The following is an 11228-nucleotide window of genomic DNA, read 5'->3' as shown; positions in this document are numbered from 1 at the left end:
ATTAAGATGATCGGGAACGGATGGAGAGCTCAGATAGACAAAAGAGTTATGCAGATCTACATCACGGATATAGAGTTTCGGAGTTGGGGATAAGGTTCTTCCGCAAGTGTCTCCTATGCGTGGGGTTATGAGATTTGGGAAGAAAGGCAAGCTAAGTCGGAAGTTCATAGGACCATATGAGATCTTAGAGCGGGTTGGAGAGGTTGCATATCGTCCGGCTTTACCAGCTGCGTTAGAGAGAGTGCATAATGTGTTTCATGTATCTCAGCTGAAGTATGTGAGTGACCCGTCACATGTGTTAGAGGCAGAGAGCATAGAGCTAGATGAGTCCTTATCATATCTTGAGGTACCTAAGCAGATTCTTGACCGGAAGGTTAGGAAGACTAGGAGTGGTGAGACAGTTTTGCTTAAGATCCTTTGGTCTAACCACGAGACTGAGGAAGCTACATGGGAGGCGAGAGGAGGCTATGAGAGAGCGTTGCCCTTTCCTTTTGATCGGTATGTATGGTTACGGGGACGTAACCTTGTTTCTTTTTAGGGGGTAGGAGATGATCGCAAAGAGTTTTTAAGAGTTTTTATACCCTTTTATGTTGTGTCGGTATGTTTGTTGTGGTTGAGTCGGGTTGAGTTTGGGTTAGTAACATGTTTTATGTTGAGTTTTGTTTTGGTTGTTGAGTCGGGAGTGTTGTGGTGTGTCTTTGTTTTGTTGTGGTTTGAACTTCGGGGACGAAGTTCTTTTTAAGGAGGGAAGACTATAATACTACGGATTTATGAGTCTCTGGGTACTCTATCGAGTAGGCCTTTCTCTGTCGAGTAAGGGTGTGTTGCGTCTTAAAAATAGTTTCTGACCTGTTGGGTACTCGATCGAGTAACGTTGATACTCGATCGAGTAAGGGGGCACTCGATCGAGTACCTCAGCTACTCGATCGAGTAGCCGGTTTACGGGGGATGATTTCTCGGGTTTTGTTAATAATGCGATTAAGTATATAATTACTTCCGTCACTTTTCTTTAAACACTTTTAAAACCTAATTGCTTTCAAAAAGAGAAATCAAACTACGTTCTTCACATCAATCGCATTGTTGGCAAATCCCGGAGCTTGGAAGGTCGGATTTTACCTTTCTTTATACCGTTGTGATCCTTGTGTCGAGGGTAAGATCTACATACCGTTTTTATAGCATTTCGTTAAAGTTGGTTAAACCCTAATATGGGAATTTGGGGGTTTTGTTGTATTTTGTGATTGGTAGTGATTATATGTTTGTATGTTAGGAGGAGGATTCGTAGAGGAAGCTTTTTGATATTAGCTGTGAGACCGTCTGATTGTGTTAATTTCCAGGTAGAGTTTCCCTACTCAGTATTAGTCCCATAATGCATTGTTGGTGTTGTGTAATTGTTGATTATTATCGTATTGGTATTATGATGGTTGTTGATTGATTGTTGTATAATGGTTGTGATTGTTTGTCTCTGGTTCTCGAGATGCATTCTCGGCTGAGTGGAGTCACTTGCGGGAGTGGCTTCACGCCCTAGTTTCGCCCTCCGTGGAATTCGCCACGGGAGGGGATGTGCACATTAATGGGACAGGGTTATCGCTCGGTATGATGAGCGGAGATTTGGTGGGTACGGCTGCGGTCCCCCACTGGCAGGGCTGGTCCAGTGGACAGTCGGTGACGGAGATGGATTGGAGTGGGTGTGATTGTGTGTGACTGTTTGAGCTGTGTTGTTTACTGTACTGTTGGTTATATAAATTGTGTGATTAGTACTGACCCCGTTTAATGTTTTAAAAACGGTGGTGATCCATTCGGGGATGGTGAGCAGTTATTGAGCAGGTATGAGTCGAGTTACTGGGATAGCTGAGATGTGCCACCGTCAGATGATAGAAGTCTTCCGATGTAGCTTAGTAGTTTAATAAACATTTCAGTTAGCTGATTAGACAGTTGGTTTGAGAATTTGGTTTCGTATTTTGGATTTGGTTTCGGATTGTAACCTTTCACTAAAGTATTACTATTTAAATATTGTTTTGTTATTGTCTGATGATTATCATTGCCTCAGGTAACCGAGATGGTAGCATCCTTATACCTGAGTGGTCCTGGTAAGGCACTTGGAGTATGGGGGTGTTACAAAATGGTATCAGAGCGACGATCCTGAAACCTGTAACCAATGAATCTAATGAACATAGGGAGTCAATTAAAATGAACCCGGGGTAAAGGTTGTAGGAGCTAATGCAAAGGCTTGGGAGACGTCCTAAAGTCGCGAACTCGCCCTACAATTTTGAACCGGTCACATGGGGGGTATATGTCAAGGTCGTATGTGATGCTTGTTAGCTTGTATGTGGATGTGATGATGTATGTTGTAATTGTTGGATGTTTGGAGTAGAAGGTTGAGATTGTGAATGAAAGGTTGGTGAAACGTATAGAACTGTTGATTGAACAAGAACCATGTTGGATGTTTATTATGTGGCGTTTGATCATATGATATAGTTGTTTTGTTGATCATATGGAAAGCTTGGTAGAAATGCATGCTTAACTATATTATAGGTTGAGTTTATAATGTTGCATAGTGTGTTGGGATATGTGAGATAACATGCGGGTAGTATATACGAGTCAGCATGACTCGATCGAGTAAGGGGGTACTCGATCGAGTAGGTGAGATACTCACTCGAGTGGGTCTGACTCGATCGAGTGGGTATTTGACGTTTTTACAACCAGAATCGTGGTTTTTGGGTACTCGATCGAGTACATAGGGCACTCGATCGAGTAGGGGGTCACTCGATCGAGTAGCTATGCTACTCGGCCGAGTATGTTAGAGATCAGAAGGTCTGTTTGGGGTCTGATGTCGAGGCACTCGATCGAGTAGCCTCTACTCGATCGAGTAGGTTTAGGCACTCGATCGAGTGTGTTCTGGGCGGTCCGCTTTCGTGTTTTGAGGTTTTAGTGCGTATGTTTATATCTACCCTTTCTTATATAGTTGCAAGATGCCGCCCAAAAGAAACGCTTTGTATGCGAGAGCTGAGACCATGAACATAGATGATATCGTTAAGATGTTGGAGCATCAGGATGCTCTTACAGAGGCCTTAAAGAAAGTGGGAAAGGACAAGGAGGTTGATCACTCTAAGATCAGCCTTTATATAGCGAGTTTAACCCAAAACAGTACAAGGGAACCGGGGAACCAAACCTTCTTGACAACTGGGATCGTGAGATGGAGAACATACTAGACCTGGGTCACTGTCCTGATAAGATGAGAGTAGAACAAGCTGCGTTCTACCTGAGGGAAGCAGCTGGCGAGTGGTGGGATAAGGTGAAGGTAAGTGCTAGGGAGATGTATGCGAACCAGGGCTTACCAGCTATACCTTGGGAAGAGTTTCGGAGAGCTATGAGGAAAGAGTTTGTACCGGAACATGTGAGGAGTAAATTGAGAGAAGAGTTTGATGGGTTTAAGATGACATCTAATATGTCAGTTGCTGAGTACTACAAGCAGTTTAATGAGAAGTCAGGTACGTGTTTACAAAGTTCAACCCAAATTCGAACCAAATAAATATCGTTTCATGTTCATGTCTACCTAATATATAAAATGTGATTAAATTTCAACTCAAATCTATTAATTTCATGTTGGATGTATATCGTGTTTTTAGGTCGTGTTAGTATTATCAGAGCAAGTCCAATGGTGTAGCTTAGGGACTTGCTTGCAATTTCTTAAAATTGTTAGCTAGTTGCTACACCATTGGAGAAAATCTTATAGGATGGCTTGCCTCAAGCAACTAGCTTCATTAAGCTAGTTGCTTAAATTGGCCATTATACAAAACAATCAATAGGAAAATTAGTTCTATAAATTAGGTTTGATTTATTTTTAATTTTTGATTTACTGGAATTTATGATTCATGTCAAACTAATGTAAAAGGTAGCTAAACCATTGGAATAGTTTAGTTGCTTAAAATGATTGTAGCTTAGTATATGATGTGGATTTATCAAGTTAGAAGGTATCCGCTTACCATTGGACTTGCTCTCATGTCTATCAAAAGCGCTAATGGGCTCGAGGTGTTGGCCTGTTGGGCTACACTTGCAGCATCCGAGCTAGATATATACAAAGTCAGATAAATAAAGCCATAAAGAAGCCCATCAAATTAGCCTCGAACAAAATCGGGCTTATATAGTTATATGGATGTGCACTATTGTGTGTTAGGCCGTGAGTTTGCAACTAATTGTAAGCTAGGTATGGACGCAAATTCTTAGACGGTCACTTTTTGTCTGAAACTTCAAGCGGACATATGACAATTTTATGATTAAATGTAATCATAATGGTACAGCTAGTATTACAACTTATGTTAACTAGTTTTTTAATAGGGTTTTGGCGGTAGAATGGTTATAAAATACCGTTTTATTATTTTAAACCAAAATGACCCGTTTGAAACAAGACCAACTGATGTATGTAATAATAGTCATAATGTAAGATGCATCATATTACATACCTAAGAAGTTTGAAAAATACATTTATCAAGTAAATTAGCTTTTTATTCATGATATATTTGAGTTAGTAATTTCATTTTATATAATATATGTATCTAAGGCCTCCGATTCTAATAGGATAACGGCTTCGTATGAGGCGTCATCTTGTTTTTAAAAGTAGCTTAGGGTTACAAAAATTGATGTGTGACATCGAGAGGTATGAATGTATGATATTTCCTCAATCTTAATGAAATATTTATATATGTTTATACACAAAGACCAAGATACAAAGAAAGGAGAATTAAAAAGAATAAAGTAGAGATTAAAATCCAAAACAGAAACATAAATTATTGTTTAAAACATTTAAAAAGCAAAGTGTAAACTAGTGACCGGGACAAAAGAACTATCAACTTATATCTATTTGGCTTTTCCAATTTCCTCTCCAATGGACCACCAGACAAACCCACCTAGCTGACGCTCAACGAAAATCATGATATTTTCCTTCCTTTTTGTGCGTAAATAAAAAGTTCCAATGGTTTAATAATTTTGTAGGGTTGAATAAGACTATAAAAGTATCCTTAGGATAATTTTCGTTCTGAGTACTGAAGGCAATTTAATAATTAGACATATCCCTCCTAATTTTTTTTTTTTTTTTTTTTCGTTTGTAAAAGTCAAGATCAAATTCCTAACCATTTTTTAGGTATAGTAGAGGGGTGAATCCCGAAAATAAAAGAAACTAATTATCGATTATACGAAAGTAGCAACCCTAAGAATGTATAGTTGTATACCTAAAGGAACTTCTTATATGTAAATACAGACATACAGTACACACTATGCCAAAATTTTATAACTTACATGTTCATAAACATAGATGGCCTATCATATACCAAAATAAAAAGCAAAAGATCTATATTTGGTGTTTTTGGAAAAGAATGATTGGAAAACCATAGCATACGTTATACAAAAGGAGTGATAATGCCACGCGGAAATCAACCACTCCACCTAGTGGCGGAGCCAGAATTTAATTTTAAGGGGGCGATTTTTTTTTTAGGGGCTAATTAGATAAGGTGCACCCGAAAAATTTCGAATTTTTTTTACTAAGACTTCGAAAATTACATGGGGGTAGACTCCACCTAATATATGTAAGGGTAGGATTAAAATAACTTAACATTTTAAGACATGAATAGATTAGCACAAACATTTTACGAGTGATGTTATGAATACCCTACCAGAGTAATAAAATATAAAATATACTTTACACTTTATTCTAGACAATGATAGTGTCTCCACAACCCCTCAATTCTACATGCCTTGGTCCCTATATATCTTTTTAACAATTGCACATTATATTGGATAGCATAGATTTAAAACCATCATGTCAATGTGCATCCAAATTTTCTAATTCTCCCTCTTTTCTCTTCTTCTCCTAAGCTTCAACCCCTTGAGCTTAAGCAATGGCGCCTTCTCAAGAAGCATTTCAAAAGAAGAGATGGGAATAAAATCTCAAAATACCCTAACCCATCTCCACTATTTTTTCCATGACTATGTTGTCGGGCCTAGGCGAACTGCAGTCAGGATTGCCCAGGCCAAGACAACTGACAAGGACCCCAATACGTTTGGGGCCCTTGTTATGATAGACGACCCGTTATCCATTGGACCGGATAATAGCTCCCATGTCGTAGGGTATGCCCAAGGAATGTATGGGTTTGCAGATCAAACAACCGCCGGGTTATTGATGGTTATGAACTTTGTGTTCACTGATGGAGAGTACAAGGGAAGTACCTTATTAAGTGTGTTGGGAAGAAATGAAGTCTTCTTAAAAATAAGGGAAATGGCTATTGTAGGTGGGACAGGAAAGTTTAGGTTTGCTTCAGATTATTGTCAAGCTAAAACTATTTCAGGGTTGGATAAAAGTGGAGCTAGTGTTATTCAGTATGATGTTTATGTGTCACATTAGTTGATTTTTCTAGTGAATGCAACAAATAATCAAGTGCCTAGTGATTTCAAATGTGTTTTTCTATTAAGGTTTTCTTAGTTTGTTCAATGTTCAATTTAGTAAACAACATATTGATAAAAATTGGCATGTTATTTAAATTTACCGATTTTATTCCGCTAATGAGATTTGTTAGTCAAACATGCTATTTAAATTTACCAATTTTATTCTGTTAACCTCATCTACTATTTTAAATCTGCTTTGCTAATTGCCAAACAGGATTTGTGTTTTTATATATGAAAATTTAGCTTTAAGAATATATCTCAATGTGCAAATTAAAATACCGAAAAATAACTTAAACATGAATTACTTGGTTGGATTTAAAACCATAAGAAAGCATATTCTAATAAGTTGAACCATAATGACCAGACCCAAAATCGACATGTGGTGTAACTAGGAGCTGATCAGGATCCCCTGAACAAATAAAAACTACTCCGTATAATATTTTGGTAATCCTACTAATTCTCAAGTTGATGAGATTAGTGGTGTAATTGGTTCACTCAGGTCGTATGTGTCAGGTCATATTAGATTCAAAATCTTTTATTAGATCAACGTCATCCTACGAGCCGACCATCGGGTTTATATCGAATTATTGTTTTGTTGGTTATCACCGGGTGACAGGTTGGGCCAAGTTCGGTTTGGATCATTATTGGGTCAAATGATAATAAGCCAATATATTTTCTTATGCATTTTAGTTTGGACCAATATACAATTTTATGTTTAAACTATTTTTAAGATTTAAGATGGGACTGTTCCATTTTAGGTAAGACTTACCGATTTTGAAATATATATGAGAACAAAAAAAAAAAAAAAAAAAAAAAAAAATAAGAACTTTGGATAGCAAATGCAAGTTGATTGGCGCATGTTGGAGAGAGCTAGTGCGTGGGATGATCAGTATGTTTGATAGTTGTGGTTGGGGTGGCCTAGATGATTATTACAGTTAGCTTTTGATGATGGCAGGGATGCTCATTGTTCTACTTTATGAGCTTTTGATTATACTAGTTGTTCCTCCGCGCGCGATGCGCGCGGAGTTCCAATGACCATATCCGCCTTGATCTGTAATCTCTTTGCTCAAATCTTCATAGGAACAAACCGATAAGTTTACGATTATAATAGAATCATTTCCAAAACATTGAACTTAAATTTCCACACGAATAAACTGATAAGCCCAGAGTTATGGTAGTCACATACCAAAGTAGTACATAATTTACGTAAGTTCTAGTAACATTGCAAAATAACATCATACCAGGATGTAATACGGGGGACGGTTCAGTACATCGTTTAAGTCTAGTCTTAGTACGCAAAATATTAAGATTACAGGCCATTACTATTAGTCATTCTTTAAATGCCTGTGCTGTTCTGATGCCGTTTCCCCTTCATTCATGGAAGAGGTGCAGAGGCAGCGACAGTGGCTGCTTTTTCCTTCTTGAGCAACTTGTTGTGAGTTTGTGGCTGGACTGAATCTGCAGTAGTAACCTCACTTAGCTCGTCTACTGGGGTAGTTGCTATTCTTTGGTTCAAAAATGCCGATGGATCGCCGATGTGATGGACGATCGGTGACTATGCTTTTGGAGGAGGTGTCGAGGAATTGCGTGTCCGCACTTGGCTTCCTTTGGAGCCGCTAACAACTTGAGATTGTGAAGGGTGCGCTTGAGTAGTCGTTACACTTCCTGAAGCATTGTCATTTGTACCATCAATAACCACCTGCTTCACTACCCACTGGAGAATGTTGCTCATTGAGAGCGATGTGGATGGGCCAACTTGGACTTTGAAAGGTTTAAGGCGGAGCATTTCCTGCACGGCTGAAAAAGCTTGATCGTCATCCTGCAAAGTAGTACCATATATGTTAAGATGTAGGGCTAAGTGCATGAGTTTAACTGTTGATGTTGTTAGACTCACAGCGTGCTTCATGTGGAATATGTCTGCGGCTGACATCTTGAACAACTTCTCAGTGGTTGAACTAAATGCAGTCATTGGTAATGATCCAGTCCCATCCGATATGTCGCAGTTGAACGTGATCCTTTAAGAGGTTGTTTTTATGCGTTAGCAATGTAATAACATAGTTGTGAGTAGTGGTGTTAACTGATTAGGAGGTTGTATATGTAGTGTCTTGTATTGCTAAATCAAAGAAATGTTTGGGGTCTTACTTTGGTTCCGTGGTACAATCGGCTTCAGAGCAATTTTCGCACGTGTATGCACTGCCTGGTGGAATGCTGGATCGCTTACTACAGTGTGAACAACCCATGTATGCATTAACTTTGTGGAGCTCAGCAGCTGGAATTGTCACTTCTAACCAGTGTTTCTCGTCTTGTAAAGTCGTTTTTGCCTGCAAAAGGCAGAGGGGTCAGTTTTTTTCCCCAATTGGTGCTTTCATGCATTTGTCCTGGTAAATTTAACAAGTTAAATGCTAAAACTCTGTGCACCTTCTTAGAACGGAGGGCTGCAATCTTAACATTTTTATGTGCTGGAATTGGCATCTTTACAATTTAAGGTGGTTTTATTCGAACACCAACAACTAAACCCAAAATGCAGAGAACGAACCTCCCACCTCGAAGTAAAACAAATGCAAGAAACAAATAAGAAAGAGGGAGGTAGCACTAAAACATGTAATGAAAATCGTAAAAGCAGCAAAGTAAAATAAATACACCAAAGGAACCATAACCATGAGCATATGGAACCTGAGCTGAAGTTTAAGAGAATGCACAGTGTCAGCTACCGAGTGCTTTCTAAGTAGCAATTTAAAATTAGCTCATAAGATGTATCGGAGACTCACTGCTCATCAATATTTGGGTGGAAAATTTTGTTCATGAATGTAATTTAAGGAGGTTTGAAAGGATATGCATCTGTAAGCCGAACATGTAGTTTCCAGACTCCACCCTCGTAAAGGCCTGCCACCACAAAATCGACAAATGTAATAATTTCCAAATACAAAAGACCGTTACCATTCAATTGTTCTCCAAGAGCCTTGTTTGGAATTTGGATATAACGCGGAGGAGAATGGAGGAAACAAGGGATGGTGGAGGGGGTGAAACAAGGATGTATTCCTTCCAAATTTTTCTAGGTCAAGAGGGATTTTGATATCGCTTGGAGGCAGGGAAATTGATCCCTCTGATCCATATCTCAACTACTTGACTTGCTAACCGAACATAGAAATTGTCCCCATCCTTTTCCCTTCATCCAAACAACGGGTAAGTCTTAACTGAACAAAGTTGTCATCTGTTTTCCCATCTTTGGATATGGACAAATGATGTGTCATGTTGATTGGCCGAGATAAAAAAAAAGTTTGACAAAGGAATGTGGGGCGACAAACAAAAAAGATAAGAGAGCATTCACTTACTCTCCTTTGGTCCATGAAAAACCACAGTGAATTCATCAATTCTATCATCTTTAAGCTCCACAGCGAAATTGCGCATCATCCTTCATGAACCATGCATTAAAGTAGTGTTATCATCAGAGCAATCATTTTCCATCACATCAAAAGGCACAACTTTTGAAAGGAAACTTGCTAAATTTTGCCTCAATATGAAATAAACAACAATTTGACAGGAAAAATTCAGTAACTAAGATGCTAACATTAACACTTCAAACCCGTGAACGAAATGGTTAGATTCAAATGAAAACACCAAAAGAGAAAGCAGAAGCAATAGTTCATCAGTTAACGAATACGTTTCACACCCTGCAATGAAAAAGAATCCCTTTCCGAACAACATCATTACCCAAGTGACTCCATGAGTGAATGGCGCTAGGCCACAGGTGGGGAAGACGGTATGCACTCAACCTTTAACCCTATGTTAAAGACATAGATAGGCTTTTCCGGGATGACCCATGATGAAAACTGCAATCATAATTTGCGACAACACTCTCCAATTTTGTAATTTCGGAATCATACAGAGTTTACTGAACTATTTCCTTTATTCGACTACATTCCGAAGCTGAAAAAGATTGAATCTTTCACCTCCATTCCAAATGAAAACAAAAAAGATTTTTTTTTTAATTAATGGCAACCCAAATGGAATCATGTGAGAAATATACACAAGATATAGGCAGCCATGTATAGAACATTAAAAAAAAAATCTACTTACAATTTCATAACATCTAACTCTCTTCTCTTGCTCGATGAAGAAGACATCAGATTAGAATCACACAGTGCTTAAACCCTACAACAGTTACAGTTTCCTTGTGATTAATTTCATGGTATAAAAACATAAATTCAATCAGATCAACAAAACAAATTTCAGAATGATATCATCTACTTATAACTTTACTCCGTATAAGTTAAATCCGTCGTCTCAATCATTTATTCACCTTTTCGAGTCATTGTGAGAGATCCTTTTAGCAAACGTAAACAAATGATCGAGACGGAGGGAGTATAAATGTATATCACAATTCTACAAGGGTTACCAAATCGAATACTCTGATCAAAATGAGTAAATTTAACCAAAGGAACCATAACCATGAACATTAACCGTAAAAGGGTTACCAAATCGAATACTCTGATCAAAATGAGTAAATTTAAATCGTAATTATTCAATTCAATCAAGCAGATCTGAATTACGCACCAAATGAACAACGCACTAAAATAGGAAATCAAAACCGGAGCATGAGTTCAATTAAAGCAATCAATGGTTGTTATACACTAACAATAAGCTAAGAGATGGTATCAGTTAATCCCAAAAACCCAAAAATCAACTATAAAACTGAATAAATCACCTATAAAACCCTAAAATTGGGATCCGTCAACCGAAAAAACCCAAAAATCAACTCTAAAACCCTTAAATTGGGATCCGTCAACCCCAAA

The 11228-nt window shown here is 38.2% G+C and overlaps 2 protein-coding genes and 1 long non-coding RNA gene across 3 annotated transcripts; 1 reads left to right on the top strand and 2 right to left on the bottom strand.

The window, feature by feature from the left end:
• Window positions 1–5839: 5839 nt before the first annotated feature.
• Window positions 5840–6570, top strand: LOC141633417 (pterocarpan synthase 1-like; the record flags this gene model as incomplete). Its single annotated transcript, XM_074445896.1, has 1 exon — window positions 5840–6570. A coding segment is annotated over one exon (555 nt), but the record flags the coding sequence as incomplete, so codon positions are not given.
• A 1420-nt stretch (window positions 6571–7990) lies between these two features.
• Window positions 7991–8750, bottom strand: LOC141633407 (uncharacterized). Its single transcript, XM_074445888.1, has 3 exons — window positions 8578–8750; window positions 8330–8450; window positions 7991–8254 (listed from the first exon to the last, which is right to left on the bottom strand). The coding sequence occupies exons 1-3, from the start codon at window positions 8673–8675 to the stop codon at window positions 7991–7993; spliced, it is 483 nt and encodes a 160-aa protein (XP_074301989.1). The 5' UTR covers window positions 8676–8750.
• A 125-nt stretch (window positions 8751–8875) lies between these two features.
• Window positions 8876–10622, bottom strand: LOC141628234 (uncharacterized). The gene is made up of 3 exons (XR_012537111.1): window positions 10513–10622; window positions 9768–9847; window positions 8876–9318 (listed from the first exon to the last, which is right to left on the bottom strand). It is a non-coding gene; the product is annotated as an uncharacterized LOC141628234 (long non-coding RNA).
• Window positions 10623–11228: the final 606 nt, after the last annotated feature.

The sequence above is a fragment of the Silene latifolia genome, chromosome 2, assembly GCF_048544455.1.
Source record: "Silene latifolia isolate original U9 population chromosome 2, ASM4854445v1, whole genome shotgun sequence".
In the NCBI taxonomy this organism is placed as follows: domain Eukaryota; kingdom Viridiplantae; phylum Streptophyta; class Magnoliopsida; order Caryophyllales; family Caryophyllaceae; genus Silene; species Silene latifolia.
The sequence above is the reverse complement of the archived record's forward strand: the minus strand, read 5'-3'. Positions and strand labels throughout refer to the sequence as shown.